This window comes from Danio aesculapii, chromosome 6 (genome assembly GCF_903798145.1).
Source record: "Danio aesculapii chromosome 6, fDanAes4.1, whole genome shotgun sequence".
NCBI classification, from domain to species: Eukaryota; Metazoa; Chordata; class Actinopteri; order Cypriniformes; family Danionidae; genus Danio; species Danio aesculapii.
This window is the reverse complement of record NC_079440.1, coordinates 37,501,447-37,523,071: the sequence shown is the minus strand read 5'-3', so window position 1 is coordinate 37,523,071 and position 21,625 is coordinate 37,501,447. Positions and strand designations below refer to the sequence as shown.

The window sequence follows — 21,625 nt, the reverse complement described above, 5'->3', positions numbered from 1 at the left end:
CATGATTAATCAAATGAGCAGGTATGAGTCATATCACAGAATCTCTCTTTTGTTTGATTGCTTTTGTTTGGTTCTCAGACTCTACTTCAGAGCTTTTTAGCCTATTTATGACCTTTCACAGCCATCTTCACAACAACTTTCTTTCCTCACTCTTCTTTTGATGTGAAATTGTTGTGAAATTTAAAATGTTTATGAGCTCAGTTTTTGTTAGACTTTGACTATAACTTTCAGTCTGTAAAAAATATCTCTCCATCCATTCATTCATTTGCTTTCAATTTTAAAAGATTGCAATGAAACAGTTGATTTTACAATGTTAAACCTGAAAATCAGTGCAACTTTCAGTTAGAATTAAAGTTGATTTTTCTACTATAAACAGCTCTCATCTTAAGTAAACTGGCATGGATTAAAGCTTGATCTTGGGAGACAATTGTCTGATGAGGGAAAATATACATATTTTACTTAGAAATGTAACATATCAAGCCATGTGGCAAATATATGTGTTGTTAAAGATATTTAAATGCAACTGCATATATAAAATTAATAGAATTTTCACACGTTTTCATAAACAATTACTTTCATTTGTTAGTAGAATATGCATAACTCATTCATCAGTCAAGGCATACTGATACTTTAGAGATGTGAACCTACACTGGTCTCATGGTTCGGTTCATTTACAATTATCATGCCATCAACTCGGTTCAATTCAATATCTCTGTGCATCACGGTGCATTGACGATGCTTTCCATACACAATTTTATATTTTACTTCAGAGCACAACAATTCTTGCACTAAAAAGTATAATTTATAGTCTGTGTATTTGTAATACAATTTTGTCCTTTAATACAAGCAGTCAGATAAATGAACTGTACCTTTAATATTACCTGCTCAAAGAAAACACTATTTTTGAATGCATCAAAGAAAACTCAAGTGCATTTATAGCAAATAAACAAATATAAACATTATCCCACTTGCCTTTTGAGCATTGTCAAGCGAGTTGTTAAATACCTATGATTGGTCACGCGCTCAAAGGAAAAGGCTGTGATTGGCTCTAATGCTATGGCGCTGTTCACCGATGAGTAGGCTTACACGTAATCTGCGCACGCAGAAATATGCAGAAATATGCAGATTTCCACTGATTTTTAGCCCATCATTTAGTCTATTTATTTGATTTATTAACAATACAGTTTGTAAAGTAATATTTCCTGTCTTTTAGTAGATAAATTATATGACAGACTTGCATTGCATTGTAAACATTAAATAAAAGTTGAAAAGATTTTTTATTTCATATATTAAGTTTTTAGTTATGATACTCCCAAAATAATTCCGCATAAATCCACATTTTTTTACAAAATTCTCAGCAGAATTAGCTAAAAAATACCCGCAAATCCTGTCTGGCTCTACCGATGAGTGACACTAATAAACGACAACGGCGATCACAGCTGATAGACGCAGTGGAGAAAACTGATTGATTGACTGACTAATTTATTGACTGACTGATTTATTGAAGGAACAAAAATGGTAATGTCATACATTATCAAGAAAACCTCATCCATTTGCTGCATTTGAAAGTACACGTCCAGTAGGGCTGTGCAATTAATCCAAAATTCGGTTTCGTTTTCGATTTTGGCTTCTAACGATTATGAAAAAGCATTAATTGGAATAAACGATTATTGCATCATATACCGTCCCCTTTCCAGTTGTACACATTTGTTGCTCTGTAAAGCTCAGTTTCACGTGAAAATTACTGTAATAAAACTTTTGCAGCACAGGATGCGCTTCATTCATTGATGTACATTCGAATCATTCATGTTTTTAAAAGCACCAATGAGACCGCATGCTGTTGTTGCTCTGCTCGTCTCTGAGGCTAAGCGTGCACACACATCTAAAGTCATCTTAATGTGAGCGCTTTAGTGGTCAAATAGGTGTCAAAATGTGGTGTTTAGTGAAGATATTCATATTAACCCTCATTTGTGTAATAAACAAATGAGTTGAGAATCAAAAGACATGTGAAAGAGAAACCATTCATCACAACCGCACTGCTCTTAAAGTGACAGTGCACAAATATTCCTGCTGCCGACTGTTTTTAACATTAGTCAAACAACAAAAGGAGAAAATCTGCTCTTGACTGACTTTTGTGGCTTTAATTAAAGTTTTTTGTACAGTGAAGATGCTTAAAGCACAGTTTGTTTCATATTTTTATTCCATTGTATTTATTTCCCTTTCCTTTATTATAGGGAGGAAAAGAACTGTGTATATATATATATATATATATTAGTGGTGGGCCGTTATAGGCGTTAATGCAAGACTCTTATCGGGCGATTAAAGAAAAAAAAAATATCGCCGTTAATCTATTCTTAAAGTTGGGTTGCGAGTTGGGTCTATTCTACACAAGCTATGATGATTTTCCCCTTGATATTTTAGCACGGCTGTATACCTGACCGGTGAGCCGTCTGACAAACAAGTGCAAATGGAGTTTAATAACGCACGGCAATGGAAAGAAAAAAACTTCTGCATTTCGCGATGTGTGTGTCTATGTGTGTGCGTGCATGCGTGCATGCGTGTGTGTGTATGTGTATGTGTATGTGTGTGTGTGTGTGTGTGTGTGTGTGTGTGTGTGTGTGTGTGCGCGCGCGCGTGCGCGTGAGGTCCTTTACTGACAGCCGAGTGTGTGGATCTTGTCGGAAAAGTCGCGAAAAATCGCGAAAAGTCCTACATGACGGTAAAAGTTTGATTGCGGTGTTTACTTCAAGAAAGCCACTAATATATGCATACTCCACATGTCTTAATTCCATTACAGTTTCGTTCAGTTATGACTTTAGTCGGATTAAAGTAATCAAAAATCGCTGTTTGGAGCTTATGTAGGCCTACAGTTCAAAATTCATGTTTAACTGAAACAGTCAGTAAGTACATCTTATTGAAAATAATTAATTTTCATCACCAATTATCATAGTACAACAGTTTTTCAAGCAGTTTGTGATGCTTTTTGGAAACAGGAGATGAGCCCCTGGTCTAATGCGCCACCTGGCTTGAGAAACCTGTTCTCAAAGACTTATTATTTGTGTAGCACACATATTCTGAATGCCTTCGGCAGAATTCAAATTAGCCATTTTAATCTAGATTAATCTAGATTAATTCCGAAATTTCTGTTTAATGGAAAGATTTTTTTTTCAACCCATTTCTAAACTTATTAGATTTACTAACTCATTTCTAACAACTGATTTCTTTTATCTTTGCTATGATGATGACAGCACATAATATTTTACTTGATATTTTTCAAAATACAAGCATTTAGATTAAAGTATGATTCAAAGGCTTATTTAGGGTAATTAGGCAAGTGATTGTATAACAGTAGTTCTGCAAACAATCAAGAAAATATATAGCTTATGGGAGCTAATAATATTGACCTTAAAATAGGTTTCAAAATATTTAAACCTGCTTTTATTCTAGCCAAAATAAAACAAATAAGCTTTTCTCCAGAAGAAAAAATATTATAGGAAATACTGTGAAAAATTCCTGAATCCATCATTTGGAAAATATTTATTTAAAAAAAATTCACAGGAGGGTGAAAAATTTTGACTTCAACTGTAATCGATTTGAATAATCATGGTTACAATTCTGACCAAAAAATCGTGATTATGATTTTTCCCATTATCGAGCAGCCCTAACATCCAGTCATTTCTTTTACTCCAGTATTTTGTCAAATAATACTAGTAGAGTTGGCGTAAAAAAAATCTCCAAATATGAAAACCCCAATCAGTTTTGTCATGTTATTTAACTGAGTTAATCAAATTAATCTTCCACTTGTGGCTCAGTTAGTAAGTCATTTTTGATTCAGATATGAACTCCGATTTCAGTCCATTAGCAAAACTAAACTCTCCCTCATTTCTCTTTAGAGCCAAGCCATGCGGATAGTGCGGACGGTGGGTCAAGCCTTTGAGGTCTGTCATAAACTTAGCCTTCAGCACACACAGCAAAACGCAGACGGCCAAGAGGATGGCGATGCTGACAAGACATGCACAGACTCTGGAGTAGCAGGTATGGTACTATACCCTCCGTTTCTTCCACTTTAATGTTAGTCAGTGTCTTTCACAGCAAGCGTCGTCGTCTTTCAAATCCGTTTTTATACTTCAAACTCCTCCTAATTGATTGTCTATTTGAGCCCCTTGAACCTGGTGTTATGAGATTACAATGAGTGATGTTACTTGCCGCTGATCTCTGACACACTTTGATTTAGCAAAGGGAAAATCCATGCCGTTGTTCTCTGTATTTGGTGCGAGTGAGTTAAAGGATGTATCTGTGGCAGGGCTTTGATAGGCAGCAGGGAACAGCAACCTCTGATTGCTTGTGCCCGAAGGTGCAGCTCTGGCGGTGCTCGGGCCTTGAGTTCTGGCTGATCATCCTCCCACAGCTCCCTCCGGACAGGTTTTTCCTTTTAAATGCAGATGAGTTTCCATTCACCCACACACTGCTTCTAATCCGCGCAGGATTCCCTGTAGCACCAACACACTGCAGTGTCACGTGGATTGTACTCAAGGTTTAACAATTCCATTGTCATGGTGTTTGGACAGAGAGACCTTAATTTTCACTTTTTCCGCACAGGAGGAATAGTAATCTGGTCTCAAAACTGACATAGTTTATTGTCTTATGTAAGTTGTTCTAGTGCACACTAGAGATGGTCAAAATAACTGGTTAACCCAAAGGGAGTGTTTGTAACCGATCAATGGTATCTGTTAAACAATAAAAAAATATGATTTTATATACTTTTTAAGTTTGGCTGCATAAGGAGCCGATCACAGCAAACACGCTTTTTTGCGTTGAGAGGGGGATCTTTTGAAAAGTTTAACTAATGGCCGCGAGTGATATGTGTGTTGCTTATGCGCACTTCACGTTTTTACTGTTGCGCGCTGTGTGCTCGCAGTTGAAATAAAAGTCAACCCTGAGTGGAAAAAGCACGTTATGTCAGTTTTTAATTCTTCAATCATATCAAAACAGAGGCAGAGTTTCAGGTGAGGTGACAGCAGTGTTTGTGTTGTCAAGAAGACTACGGAGAACTTTTAATGATGAAGGAAAGACTACTTTCAGGTTATCCAGAGCTGTATTACTTTACAAATCTTGAAAATCACAATAGTATTAAATATTACAATTATAACAACATCGACAATACGCAGCTGATTCAGTCGTTTCCTAGTGACAGAAAAAAAGAGCACTGCGCTTCTTTAATAACGAAATAATCGCAGCTTTCGCAATTTGAAAATCGCACCTCTTCAAATTACGATTTTGGTTTGAAATCGATTAATCATGAAGCCTTAATTTGTATGTAGTTTTCATGGTTTGGTTTTATTTTTTTAAGAATCATCCTTTCTACACTTGCTAATGACTTGTCCCTCTTTTCCATCTCACCCACCAAAAATATATACAGTTAAAGTCCCCCCTGTTAGCCCCACTTTTTTAAATATTTCCCAAATGATGTTTAGCAGAGCAAGGAAATTTTCACAGTGTGTCTGATAATATTTTTTCTTCTGGAAAAAGTCTTATTTGTTTTATTTAGGCTAGAATACAAAGCAGTTGTATATTTTTTAAACCATTTTAAGGTCAAAATTATTAGTCCCTTTAAGCTATATTTTTTTCGACAGTCTACAGAACGAACCATCGTTATGTAATGACTTGCCTAATTACCCTAACCTGCCTAGTTAACCTAATTAACCTAGTTAAGCCTTTAAATGTCATTTTAAGCTGTACAAAAGTGTCTTGAAAAATATCTAGTAAAATATTTTTTACCGTCCTCATGGCAAAGATAAAATAAATTGGTTATTAGAAATGAGTTATAAAAACTATCATGTTTAGAAATGTGTTAAAAAAAAAAATCTTCTCTCTGTTAAACAGAAATTGGGGAAAAAATAAACAGGGGGGCTAATAATTCTGACTTCAATTGTATATGGGATGCAGCTTTGCATTAGAGAGGCTACAAAAGAGCATTCTTTATTTATAGTTCTATAAGTTCTTTACAAACTGTGAAATGCTCAGTAAAAATGAGTGAGACATGGAGTAAGGCAGAGAGAGACAGATAGAGAAAGCAAAATGTGAGAACCGAGAACAAATTAGCTAAAATCTTCAAATTCCTTTCTATTGTTGTCAGCGTTCAGCTTTTTATTATTGCTTGTCATTACTTGTTTATCTTTACTGTCATCAATTTGATAGTATGATTGAAATGATAATTAAATTGGCTCCACAAATGGGAGATATCATGCATGCATTTCCACTTCACTTAAGATGTAGCCTTCTCAATATCAACAACCACACTCTTCGTCGCTTTAAACTATCTGCAACATTTTGTTCAGCGTTATTGCACGTTAAGCAAGTTTGGAGTAAACAATAGTCCTTGCTGTTCAAAACATGCATCGTGATCTATTCAACATCCAAACTGAGTTGAATAGTCACATATTGGATCGATTTTCAACCAGCTTATTTTGCATTGTTACATCCGTAGTCGGCTACACATTCATGATGTGAATCTCAAAGCACATTCCAGAAGTGTTTTTGCTGAGATTTGAGTGTAGTGAAATTATTGTCATTTTCAAGATTCCCATTTGAGATGATTTCAGCTTTGTTACATATACCGTATTTTTCCTGCTGGATGTAGCCATCATAAAATGAAAACACTGTGGTTAGCAAACAGTGCTCAGTTGGGACAATGGAACCCGAAGTGTGCCAAGAAAATAACCCTCACACCATTAATCAGCAGCCTAAACTATTAATACAAGGCAGAATGGATCCATGCTTTCATGCTGTTTATGCAGAATTTTGACCCTACTATTATAATGTCTCAATGGGAATTAAGGAAACACAACCTTTTCCAGATGTCTGTTGTTTAATAGTGGCCTCAGTTAGCTGTTGTTAACAGACAGGAGTGGCACCGGTGTGCTCTTCTGCTCCTGTTTTTTTTTTTTCCTGTTCTCCACCTGGCTTCAGATGTAATTATTAGATATTTAAGTATGTCAGTAATTAAATTCAAAGTAATAACAACACATAAATGTCACTTTTTATGTTAGACAGATGGAGAAAATAAGGAGTTTTGAGCTGATCTAATAAATAAAATACATAAGAATAAGATTTGTATCAACTCAGTGCATGTTTATTGTTTAGATGGGAGTGATCTTGTTTTGTTTTCTGTCTGGATTTATTTATTTTTATTTTTACTTTTTTTGTGTGTGGAAATGCCAGTGAAGATCTGTGAAGGAGGATGTCTCAATACATGTAGTTCAGTTAGGGGTAAACGACTCTGACCTCCAGTCTTTCCTTTTTTAACTCTCGTGTTATGTGCAGTAACACAATACACAGTTTATGATCTAGGTCAAATTGTCATCCTAAAATAGCCATAATTCAGTCATCCAAATTTTATTTGAATGTAATGGTAGCACAGTTACATTGCGCATTTATATTTCATTTCAGCATGTAAGTATTTGTTAGATCTCGCATATGTATATTAATCTATCTGTCTGTCTGTCTGTCTGTCTGTCTGTCTGTCTGTCTGTCTATCTATCTGTCTATCTGTCTATCTAGCCGTCCGTCCGTCCGTCTATCTATCTGTATATCTAACTGTCTGTCTGTATATCTATCGGTCTATCTATATATCTGTCAGTCTATCTATATCTCTGTCTGTCTTACTATCTATCAGTCTGTCTGTCTGTCTATCTATTGGTCTGTCTGTCAGTCTATCTATATATCTGTCTGTCTTACTATCTATAAGTCTGTTTGTCTGTCTATCTATATATTTGTCTGTCTTACTATCTATCTGTCTATTCGTTTGTCTGTTGCTTTATTTATCCCTCCTTGTTATTTACAATGATCTCTTATTAGTCTTATTTATTTTTTATATCAATTACTTGATCTAGATACATTGTGATTCATTTAAACTATAAATATGCCATTTAGAGCCTTGACAATGTCATAAATTCAATGTGTAAAATATATTTATACAAGAATGATGTTCAGGATGGTTTTAGATGTAGTATAGCATGTCGCGCCACAGGACATGGTTGTCACAGCTTGACGTGACATGTCAAGCACCCATATCCAGAAATACAGATCTGCAGTACAGACCAAGAGAAGGTGTGGTTGGAACATTCATGGGGCCCCATACAGTATCAGTAACACCATTCGTCCCACAGGGGATCTTCTTTGTACATGGAAAACATCAGTGGGTAGTTAGAAACCGCATGGATGAAGGCATTTTGAGAAAAAAAAATAGTTTTCACTTATGGAAAAACACATTGTAGTTCTCATGTTCCAAATACCAAAAGAAAATCCATGTCATAACCTAGCTGAATGATTTGATTTGTTTTTAAGTAATGTTTGAGGTGTTTTTTTTTTTTTACTTTTAAATCGAGGTTTTAAATATTGATTAATTTGAGTAATATTTAGTAATTTTTTTAATATTTATAGTAATATTTTTTTAATAAATATATAATGTTTTTCTCAGTCTCTTTGGTACAATTCTCAGATCAGAATTAAAAAAATGCAAAGCAGTGCGATTCTCAAAACAACGCATACAAATAGCAAAACACCACGGATTACCTGCAAAACCCTTGCTCTTGCTCAAAATCTTTAGTTCACCTCAGAACTAATTTATTTGTCAATGAACAGGTCAGTGCTGTCAGAATGACGGATCCTTTTGTGAGTGTGTAAGGATAAGACCAGGGCCGGAGTGGGACACTTTTACAGCCCTGGAGTTTCAAGCCTTAGACCGGCCCACTTCAGTTCATGACTAACTATATCAAAATAATGTCATTTCCAATTCAGTACTTCAGTGAAGATTTATTTGAACACTTAACACAATATAATGTTAAACAGTATCAGAATTTTTTTTCTGTAATAATAATTTGTTCTCATAAATATCCAAACCTTGAAATAAACAAATATCAAATAAGTACAAATATTTATTAAGCTATGCTTATAAAATAAAGATTAACATTAAATGTATTGAATTTTCTAATGACACCATCACGTCTTTTTCAAGGAAACGGCTGCTCTATAACTTTAAATATTTTTCATAAATATGAGAACATTAAAGGGTAGCTAAATCTCCAACACTGTTCTTTAAAACATCACATGTTCTTTTCTGCAATATCTGAATATATATTCTGTGCAAAATGATTTACAAATATTCATTCATTCATTTTCTTTTCGGCTTAGTCCCTTTATTAATCTGGGGACGCCACAGCGGAATGAACCGCCAACTTATCCAGCATATGTTTTACGCAGTGGATGCCCTTCCAGCTGCAACCCATCACTGGGAAGATTTACAAATATCCAGTCCTTAAACACAAATAAAGAATAAAACAATTATTGAACCGTTATCTGCCAGACTTTTTTTAACCACAGTATTACTTTCTAATTATGGCTTCATTTTTTTTTTTCTTCCATTTTTACCTTACTGATAAAGTCAGTCAGATTTATTAATGTAGTGAATCCTCTGATTTTATTAATTGTCTCAGGGGATTTTTCATTGAGGAGGTGTAATATTCATTATTATATTAATATGAATTATTTGAATTCTTATATTCACTCAGTGACAATCCTACCTGCCCATTCTAGTGTGCTGGCCTCATGACTAGTGCTTGGTAACAATAAGGGGCCTGGCTCTTCACTGTAAGCAGCAAACTGGACTAGAGGCTGCTGCTGAAGGGCTACAGTACAGGGAATAATTCGGTACATAAACGATGGTTTGCAGCCATCATTGTTTTGCACTGCTCCTAACTAGCTTAACGTTAACTTACCAGCCGTTTCATCGTCATCATGTGTTGTACTCTCACTGTCGCTGGTTTTAACGAAAAATATACTCCGTATAAATATACTTAGTACATTTGCTCTCGTCAGTTTCTAGAGCTTTTTTTAAATTGTGGCCTATTCAACACCCCCCTTTGTGCTTTTTATTATCCATTTTCATCTCTTGCGTATATCTTAAATGATTTTGCTGATTAGTAAGGTGCCGCTGTTGGAGTCGAATGATAATTACGTCATCATTAACATCAAAAACATCATTGCAGCATTTTGCTGATGGGGCTGTGAGAAAATAAATAAAAATAGTGGAGCTGCGGTAGAATAATGAATAAAAGAGTAAGGCTATGGTAAAAAAATTAATAATAAATAAATAAATAAATAAATAAATAAACAATTGTGTGATTATTAAAAATTAAATAAATAAATAAGTGTGTGACTGCTGAGAGTGCAGGCAGCTTGGTACATTGGCCCTCGCGGCCAAAAAATGGACCGGCCCACCTGAGTATTTCAGAAACTGCTGATCTACTGGGATTTTCACGCACAACCATATCCAGAGAGTGGCAGTTCTGTCGGTGCAAATGCCTTGTTTATGCCAGAGGTCAGAAGAGAATGGTTCTAGCTGATAGAAAGGCATTAGTAACTCAAAAACCACTCGTTACAACCGATGTATGCATAAGAGCATCTCTGAATGCTCAACACGTCAAACCTTGAGGCGGATCGGCTACAGCGGGTGAAGACCACACCGGGTGCCACTCCTGTGAGCTAAGAACAGGAAACTGAGGCTACAGTTCGCACAGGCTCACCAAAATTGGACAATAGAAGATTGGAAAAAGTTGCCTGGTCTGATGAGTCTCAATTTCTGCATGGACATTTGGATGGTAGGATCAGAATTGGCGCCAACAACATGAAAGTATGGATCCATCCTGCCTTGCATCAACGATTGAGGCTGGTGGTGGTGGTGTAATGGTGTGGGGGATATTTTCTTTGCACACTTTGGGCTCATTAGTACCAATTGAGCATTGTGTCAACGCCACAGCCTACCTGAATATTGTTGCTGACCATGTCCATACCTTTATGACCACAGTGTACCCATCTTTTGATGGCTTCTCCCAGCAGGATAACACGCCATGTCATAAAGCGCAAATCATCTCAGACTGGTTTCTTGAACATGACAATGAGTTCAGTGTACTCAAATGGCCTCCACAGTCACCAGAGCCCAATCCAATAGAGCACCATTTCTTTGATCGTGAAACGGGAGATTCGCATCATGGATGTGCAGCCATCAAATCTGCAGTAACTCCATGATGCTTTCATGTCAATATAGAGCAAATTCTGAGGAAAATTTCCAGTACCTTGTAGAATCTATTAAGCAGATCTGAAGGCAAAAGGGGGTCCAACCCGGTACAAGTAAGGTGTACCTAATAAAGTGGCTGGTGAGTGTATAATTTGTAGTATGGTCTTGAAGCTTTGTTAGTAAAAATAGGGTATTACAGATGTCATATTTTGTCATTTTGGCTTGGTTTCTAAAACTATAAACTACAGTTTCAATTTAAAAACTATATATTTTTTATATTTACTGTAAATGATCACAAAAAACTGGATTCATACCTTGTCATTTTAAGTGGACCTCTAAAAGATCATTTGTATATTTTGCCTGAGAACTTTTATTTATAATTTCCTGTCAGTTAATTTCATGAATCTTTTCTGGAAAGCAAGTTTATTTGTATTACATTTGAATTACTGACCCCAAATTAGTGAAAAACCGAATATTTATGTATGTTTATTTGTATTTATTTATGAAGATACTGCTAATTGAATCATGTTGTAATTTTCTTTAGCTTACTAGTTAATTATTTTTGAAAAGGAGAAGAAAAAAGAAATGTATGCTTAATCCGTCAAGCCATCTAAAACAAAATCAAAGTATCTGTTTTTATCACATCACCCAGCCCCCTTCATAAACTTCACAAGTTAATTAGGGTAACGATGGCCGATTTATTTTCAGCAAACTTCTCCTTTAATCCCTGTCTCAATTATTTTCCAGCTCCAAAAATAAATATATTTAGCCTGATGAACTGTTTTTCTCTAAAGGGCGGGAGCTCACGGGGGCCGAAAAGCCTGCTGCAGATGAGACTGACATTGATGCAGAGGAGCTTCCCCTCCCCGACAGCACAATGGACGAGTTCAGCCGCGGAGTCACTGACCTGGATGCGGCCAAGAAAGACGAAGACGTCAGCAAGGACAAAAAGGTATCCAGCTGCAGCTCGCTTGCCCACTTAATTATTCGATCAATAATTCACCACAGTCTTCTACAATACCAATCTCTCAAAGTAGTTTGCTAAAGTGTTGTGTATTAGCATTTACTAGCATCCCTTGCACCGAATCTTCCAATTAACCCTAGTAATCGAGGGAAGGTTATTCAGCGCATATTCACTGTTTTTCACAGATTAGGTTTGTTTTATGCTCAAGGCTGCGTTCAGCCTGTGGTCCAAATGCAGCTATAAGCCCATTAGCATAATCTTGTAGTGTGAAAACCGCTGTGCTGCAAAGGATTATGTAATGATAGTGTGACCCTGACTGGCTGAGACATTCTTCAAGACAATCATTATGGTAATGACAGTTTAGTGTTGAGGAGAGAAACGTAACAAACAAGGTACTGGAGGATTGCTGCATCGGGATCGTCTCCATTGATGTGTTTCACCATCTGGATCATTGAAATGACAAGCAGTCTAATAGAGTTGAGGATTTGAGGGAGTCTAAAAATAGCACTCGTCACGTTGAATGCAGGCTCTCTGTTGGCCATATTGGCTATTTGTTGTACCTCACCGTAGCTCTGTTTATCTATCCGCTCAGGCATAATTTCGTGGGAGTTTTTTTACATCAGTGTCTGTGGCGGTGAGGTTGGAGTCATGTCTGAGGCTGATAAGACACTCCTCTCCTCAGGAAATTACAATGTCAGAAATGTTTGGGTTGTCTCAGATGATCACTCCATGATTTATAAGCCCGATGATGATTTCAAATAGTTTGGAAAAATAGGAATATTATCCAATGAGGTTTGGTGGTTGGCTAGGTTGTGAGGATCATGGTGGTTAATAAATTATTTTGAATATTTGAGCATGATTTTTAAAGGAATAGTTCACCCAAAACGGAACATTTATTATTTACTCGCCCTCAAGTGGTTCCAAACCATTTTGGGTTTCTTTATTCAGTTGAAATCTGAAAACCTGTAACTATTGACTTCAGTAGTAGGAAAAACAAGTACTATGGAACTCAATGGTTCTAGGTTTCCAGCTTTTTTTTAAATATCCCTTTGACTGCCGCTCTACCTAATGGTTGACCATGTTTTTTTTACTGTTTTAAATAATGACTGTTAAAATAATTGAATGACTGTTTTAAATAATGGTTTACACACACAGCATTGTTGGTTTACAAAAAATCTAACAAACATAATCCTGTTGCATTACTACACTTATTTTGGTTTTATTGTAAAAAAAAAATCAAGAGAACATGTTAGATTAGAATCTGAAATATTTTATAGATTTTTCAAATATATGTATTAATTACGGTACTTTTACCATAAACCGACATATCTTCTACTTGGTAGAGGCTGATATTTTAGAAATTATGGGTTAACTAGCGACATTAAGAGTTACATTTTTTTTCTCAGTCGCTTTGGTGCATTTCTCATAACACTATTTACATTTGCACAACACTTAATGCATTTCTCAAAACAATTAGTACAAACTGCTAAACCTAGTTGATAACCTGCAAAAGCGTGTCACTTGCTCAAAATGGATATAGCTCATTCCTCAAAAACAAGTATTCATGTCAGTAAAAGTGTCAGTGTCATCAAGATCAAACGTCTTGCCACCATTGTTTATGAACAAGATAGTCAAATGGCTTTGTCCTGTTTTCATTATGACAGTTTACTCTGTTATTTTTTCCAATGCAAAAAAAGTCAGATTTTGGTGACACTTCCTGAAAATGCTCTAGACAGCATGATATACCATTTGCACAGCCATTTGAAAACTACAGTAAAGTTAGACATCACTGAGGTATCTGAGTACAAGACACTGAATATGTTTCACATTTTTACTGCATATGCTTTTTGAAATTCTAATTTATTCACAGCATTATGCAAAAGAATAAATACACCCTTATTTACAACAAACATAAACTTCCTTTGGGTAGAGCTGTGCACAACTGTAAACAATTTTGCAATACATATTGGAACTGAACCTATTACACACATAGGTCTGTAAATCATTCATAAAATTGTTCAATTTAGAAGACATTTTCAGAAAAAAAAAAGATAAATTTTTTTGTTTAAAATTAGCTTGACAGATTTTGACAACTAGTTCAACATTTTTGTATGTAATGACTCAAGTACTGAAATGAGGACTATTAGTTTTATATAGAATGACTGTTCAGCATTCACAAGTTTAGTTCATTTTGACTGACACGACATAAGCAAGTGATAATAATAATAATGTTATAAAACAGCAAAGAGTTGTATGAATGCAATTGATGCTTGTCCAAAAGCATTTGCAATTTTTTGGAAGGAATGAGAAACTGGTACTATGATGTGCACAAATGACTAATTGTTTTAAGAAATGCATTAATTGTTTTGCAAATATAAATAATGTTGTGGGAAATGCCCCAAAGTGACTGAGAAAAACTGTAAGAAATGCAATCCAAACCTTTTTTTTCTTGGTGGGGCAGTAAAAGGCTTATCTTTCTTTCTTTCTTTCTTTTTTTTTTTTTTTTTTTTTTTGCATTTAACAGAATTTTAAAAACTCATTTTCAAGAAGTGGAGGATGGGTAAATGATGACAGAAGTTTCATATTTGGGTGAACTACTGTATCCCTTTAACGGGTAATGTTTGCCTTCACAAATGTGACATTTGTTGTTATGGTAAGTTTAAAGATAAGTTCTTAAATCCTTTAGTATTATAGTTTGGAATGTATTTATTACACAGATCTCTGGATTTATATAAATAAATATCAAACAATAGATCCCTAAAAACCCATTCATCTTGGCAGAAATCAGTCACAGCACAGTCTCAGTTTTTTTTGTTTTTTTTTTTGCAACAGTTGTTAATTATATTCCCATTCGCCCAGAGATAAAATAGGCTGTCTAAGGCTCCGTTTACACTAATACATTTCAGTATTAAACTGGCGTATTAGAATGAAAATGATCCACATTCACATTGGTGTATCAACAAAGCTCTCCGTCCACACTAAACCTCTGAAAACGCACATCAAGTGACCACAGACACACACACTCTGTCATGCACTGCAGCATATGTGCACGTCTGAGCTCCAGACACACCTCCCCAGGTGAGAGCAGCGCACATCAGACAGTTCATCAAGGATCTACCGCTGCATTTCCTCTCACTAAAGTTATTATATATGATATTTATTTTATCCGGTCTCTATCTAACAACTCTTCTGTCTTTTTCTGTGTTTTGGCTGAGCATAGATAAGTGAATATATCAATTTATGTAACCACGCACATTGATTTTTCATATTTAAATGATTGCTTGCCTTTATTTCCTATATTGTATAAACTTATTGTATCATTGATTGCCATTACTGATTATTAAAACTCATATTTTTAATGAAATGATGATGATGGTTTAAAGTGTGTTTTGAGCAAACTCGTTAACTGTGAATTTTGTTATTCTTGCTTTACTGTTTTATGTTGTGCAAGATGTCAAATGCAGAAACCAATAAGATACGAAGTCTAGCAGAAGTTAGAAATACTTTCTCTGCTTGCAGTGCATCAGTAACACTTGTCAGGAAAGCAAGTAAGCATAAAGTTTGACCAGTCCATACATGATTAATAATGGCTCACTAACCCGACGTAGCTCGATTGTGCAAACTAAACAAGCTGGTGTTTTCAAGAACCATTACCTACAGAACCCTTTTCGAACAGACTTGTGTATGGTTCATATTTTTCAAACAAACCAAACTCTGATGTAAAATCAAATCAAAAAGAGTGCTAGTTCTGAAGCTTCCTTATAATGCAGTAATGTATGAGGATTTTTAAAGACTTTAAGAGAAAGTATTTAACATACTTGTACAGTCTTTTCCTAATGGCCTTGGGCTTAATTGTATTTGACAATTAAACCATTGTGGTTTTGTTTCCTAATTATTATTCATCAGTATTTATTAGCATTCATTCATTCATTCATTTTATTTTCGGCTTAGTCCCTTTATTAATTAAGGGTTCCCACAGCGGAACGAACCGCCAAACTTATCCAGCATATGTTTTACACAGCAGATGCCCTTCCAGCTGCAACCCATCACTGGGAAACATCCATATACTCTCATGCTATTTATGCTATTTATTAGCAAATAAGTTATATTAATTAGTCTTTTAATATATCATCTAATGATTCTATTTCTGAATACGCTTGATGCAAGGTTTTGGTGTATAAACTATTATTACACTGAATTACATTTCAGCAGGTGTCCTCTGTGAATCATGATACAGATTTACGAGAGCTTTTTGCTCAGATGAAATAAAATAAAAACCATTTATCTGCCATAAAGTCATCTGCCAGAATTGTAATATTTTACAATGCATTTGACTACCTTGAATTTACGGAGTGAAAGGTGTGAAATATACTATATGAAACCCACTGATAAAAATATATAGACAAAAGACTTTTATTGTAGAATTTTTGATAATCTGGATTTAGCGCATTGGTTACTTTTTTGTTTTTGAGCCGTAATGTAAAATGTTGTTCAGAACTTTAAAGTGACTGCTTAATTTTACTGGATATTTATTAAAGATGTGGATTACATGTTGAATGAAACCCACTGATATTTAATAACCTTTCATTGAGTCTTTGACAGCTTGCATGCAATATTTACTGCAGGTTCGTGAATAGGACTATTTGTGAATGCCAGTAAATTCACTTCCCAAACACCAACTGTGACAACGTAACAGAACATAGTCTTTTAAATGTCTGTTGCTTTTAAAAAGAAGTGTCATTTCACAAGTGAATCATACACATGTGCATTTGGCACTTCTAGTAAAGCTATTTAAATTTCCAGTTTCCGCAAATGTCTTCATGAATAAAGCCTCTGAGAGCAGGCTGTCACACTCCTACATAAACAGATCATTTCAGATTCCTGTACACTGCAGATACTCATGCCTTCCTCGAGGACTTGTGGAGCGGATATGGACTGTCTGTGTAGGAGTTCATGCTGTTTTTAGGGCTGGTACAAGTGTCAAAACTGTTCAGCAAGCCTACAGTCAGTTGTTCTGGTGAAGCGTTGAGAATCTTCATGTCGTCTGGTGACTGCACTGTATGTGCCTGTTCTGTCTCCCACTATAAACATGAGCCTATAGCTAATTATTATGGTAAACAATATTTAAAACGTGTGCTTTTTGCATCCTATGAAATAGTACAGAACCTCAAGATCCAAAAAACAAAGCAAGCTAAAATAGAAACATTATACACATGAAATATGTATAAACTCCCAATTAGGGCTGCACGAATAATCATAAAAAGATTACAATCTCGGTTCGACCCCCCCACACGATCTTAATCCAGCATTTTTACGATTCTGCCAATTATATTTTCAAGGTCAGGAGAGAAACAGAAAGATGGTCGCACAAGTTATCATGTTGTTTTATATATGCTTCTCAGCAACATGGATACCTCCAAATGGTGTTGAAAGAGTCACATCCTGTATTTATAAGGTATAATTCACCCAAAAGTGTCATTTCTGTCTTAATGTAATGATGAATTCATGTCTGCGAAATCACACTTGAGCCGACCGTGAGCTGTTTGTTTACTTCAGAGAGGCTGCGCGCGCCTTACAATGATGTCTACTTTAGTGAACAGAACCTGCATAGGTTGTGAATAACAGGTAATAAAGTTGTAAGTAACGTTCAGTTCATTGCACAGAGTGATCATTTGGGAGCCGCGCAGGAAGTGTGATTTGCATGTATGTTTTTATTTTTCTCAAAGTGACGGCAGCTATGACATGCCATAGGGGAGCGCAGGGCACAAAGTGATGCGGGGTAAAATATAACACAGGGTTTTAGGGTATTTACTCAGGGTTAACTATTGCATGCCTCCACAACAGTTTCGGCAGACATATTCCTGCCAGTTATTTAAAAAGTTTGGCGAAATTTGGATGAGAAACACAGGAGAAACCATTTTTGCAGCATAAAAGTATTTTTATTATACTCGATAATTTAAATTTTAATTAAACTGTAAAAAGTATGCTAGTGACATATTATATTGTTATACAGTCTTCTAGGCTAAAAGATGAAACTATTTTGAAAGATGCAAAAACAGTGACTGCCAGCCAGTTTTGAGGAAAACACGACACAGCTGTGTTACGTAGTTGTAACAGGGTATTATAAATAAGCCACACACTGTTGGACACCTAGGGAGACCCGGAACGGACGTGATGGTGGGGGAAAAAAACTGGGAGGGAGAAAAAAAACAGTGATAGGAAAATAGGTATTTTTAAGGTTGAATTATCTCGCAAAGATGTTTTGCGTTTCCTCGCAAAACTGTTTTTCTACAAACACTTCCTGTACACTTCATACATGTTAACCCTGCCATTTTTGCCCGTATTCTCCTGTATTTTACCATTCTATCCTGCTATCATCATATCATTAAGTATTTTCTCATATTTCTCATATATTTTTACTATTGAAAGCATGCTGAAATTAATATAAATATGTCTGCATTTACTTTCTTTCCATTAAAGCTGTGCATCGATCATTGCCATTCATATGCAACCTCTGAATCAGCAAATGTATGTATAATGCTGACTGACATCGGACGCGCTTCAGCTTCAGATCAGCTTCTGTACACTCCATTTAAAGTGACACCTCTGTTATCAAGAGCAGCAAATGAATCTCTCGTTTTGTTTTGTTTGATAACCAAGGTGTCACTTTAAGAATGCACAGATCTATGATAAAAGAATTCCATTACTTTAACTGTTTATGCTCATTTAAGAGAAAATTTGTTATGTTCAAAATAAAACACGCAGGACGAACATGTTAACATATTTGCGTTCCCTTGCAAAACATCTTTGCGAGATAACGCAAACTTTGAGAGGTAACGCAAGAACTTAAATATATATATATATGTTTTCCTATCACAGTTTTTTTTTTTTCCTCCCACACAGTTTTTTTTTCTTCCACCCAATTTTTTCCTCTCCAGGTCTCCATAGACACCAATTACACTAACAAAATAATTTATAATTGTGAGTGTAATGTTGAGAACTTTTTATATAAAAATGTTTTTTAATAGAAAATATTTTTTTATAGAAAAAAAATAATTGTATTGCTAATAATACAAATAAAGGCATTGTATAATAATGAATAATAATGCAAATAAATCCAATTGTGTTTATCCAATAGAGAAATAAATAAACATACTGTGCTATGTAGAATGAGTAAATGAGATGTACAATGAGTAAATATAGCTACTATTTTAAAGTAAAATGGATTTAAATTAATTTTGTGAAATCCGCCTTTTAGTGATGGGTTACAACTAACCCTCTGTCTGCTCCAACTTGCCCCAAAGGTGGGGTAAATAGTAACATTTTTACTCCTGACACTTTTGGCAATACTGCATAAAACCATAGGTCTGGCAATTATACAATCAGTGCTTATTTGTAGGAGAGGCTTGTGTGTTGTTGGTTAAAAAATAGGATTTGTCTAACCCCATTACTTTGTTCATTATTTAGTCAAAACCAAAAAGTGTTACTTTGTGCCCCGCTCTCCCCTAAATCATTTAAATGATCATATTGCTTTTTAGAGTTATGATTACGAAAAGCATTTGATATGTTTTTTTTTTCCCCTGTCCTAGCGAAGACATATTGTTGTGCCTGAGACTAAGCGTGTAATAGTATAACTACTCTAGCCTATATAACGATGAATAATGCGTCTAATTTTACCAGGGAAAAAAATGGCCTAATAATGTTGTCAATGACAAACGCATGTCTCAAACATAATAATTCATCTTCATAATTATGAATAGTTGTATTCTGATGTCATCACGTTACTGTGCATTAACAACCAGGACAAATTTAAAGTCTATTCAAGTCCGCCATTTCAATTCTATACAAAATTTTGCATTTTAACCAACATTGGACATGAGCATAGATCTAATATTATTATTGTTGTTTTACCATTTGCTTGAGAGTAACAATAATAAAAGGCTACTCATATTAACTCATATCTTTATTTTACATCTACAGAATCAAGAGAAAATCATGAACTTTATTTTAAGCAAAAGAAAATCGGGATTCTCAGCCCTACTCCCTATATTTAATATTGATCTATTACCATTTTCTGTAAATTAGTTCGTTTAATTCTGACATTTCTATATCAAATTTTAAAGGCTCATCACTAGTAGTTTATAACTTTTTTATTATTATTTGCTACTTGAGGATTACTTATAATTTAAGCTTTTTCTCAATATTTTTCTCATATTACAGTATTTTACAAAATAATGTTTTTTTTTAATTGCACAAATCAATTTATTTTATAGCTTGAAATATCATAACCTTTAAATATAGAATAACTGGTTTATGTGACATCAAAACAGTATTTTCATAGGTGTATTTTTGTTCTGTGTGTGTGTGAGAGTTAATTTAATATGCAAATTAGAACAAATTACCATGTTTATTGTTTCCTTTCCTGCAGGCAGTTAATTAGAACAACAAATCTCTGTTTCAACCCAACATATTGTTTATAGGACATTTCCAGATGCTCTCTAATAAAAAGAGAAGTATAGAGTTTCTACGGCTGTTTATATGACATTGCTCTCTGAGCTCTGATAATGAATGCCCAAGAGATTCTTAGTGTGCACAAGTAGTTGCATCCCACTTTATATGAAACCACAGTGCGCTTTTGGAGGATTGCTGGACAAAACGGTTGCTGAATAACTAATGAAAGCAATTAGAGGCCCTCTTCGGCAATTCTGATCTTTACCCAATGTCAGAAACTCTGTGGCAGCCGAGCACTGTGGGGATTTCACATCTGAAATACAGAGAAATGAGGTGACTGTGCAGCTCTTATCTTCTATCTGTGTCCAGCAAACAGCCAGGCTCCTGCCAGGAATTTTTTTCCCTTTTAGTTACAGGACACATACATCTCCTGAATTCAGGAGAGATAACTCAAAAACCAGCCAGTCCCCCGAAGAGCTGGACATCACAGACTGAATTTGTGTGCGTATACACTATACATGTGATGTGGAAAGTGTAGGGATCCGTAAGATTTTTAAAAATATTTTGCAAAGAATACTATTTTTCCACCAAGACTGCTTTTATTTGATAAAAAATACATTACATTTGTGAAGGTGTGAAAAATTTGTGCACTTTAAGATAACTGTTTTCTTGCTGAATCTAGTTTAGGATTTATTCCTGTAAATTTTCTGCATCATAACTCCAGTTTTAAGTGTCAAATGAACCTGTAGCTGCTCTGCAGACATTTATTCTCTGCTGGGCTGTTCATTTTTTAATAAATCACATTATTTTTGAACTTTCTATTCATCCTAGAAGCTTAAATAGTAAATGTGTCACAGGGTCTGAAATTCTATGAAGCAGGAAAAAGGTGTACATTATCATCATTCTTATTATCATCATCATCATCATCATCATCAATATTTAATGATAGAACAGCAAATTAGTATGTTATGATGATTTTTAAAGTATCATGTGTCAATGGTGACTTTAATAATGATATTAAAGAAAATGTAAAACCCCATTCAAGAAAAAAAAGTTGTTTAATATTGTAAAATGTCACAATTTTACAGTTTCATTGTATTTTTGATCATAGAAATACAGTCTTGGTGAGCAAAACA

General features: G+C 35.0%; 1 protein-coding gene across 2 annotated transcripts in view; it reads left to right on the top strand.

Annotated features, from left to right (window-relative positions):
* Positions 1-21,625, top strand: part of nos1apa (nitric oxide synthase 1 (neuronal) adaptor protein a) — a 214,550-nt gene that overhangs the window by 120,729 nt on the left and 72,196 nt on the right. For both annotated transcript variants that reach the window (XM_056460125.1, XM_056460126.1), the window contains exons 6-7: positions 3,894-4,035; positions 11,869-12,026. In XM_056460125.1, the coding sequence (XP_056316100.1) occupies positions 3,894-4,035; positions 11,869-12,026 (300 nt within the window). The remainder of the gene's footprint in view (positions 1-3,893; positions 4,036-11,868; positions 12,027-21,625) is intronic.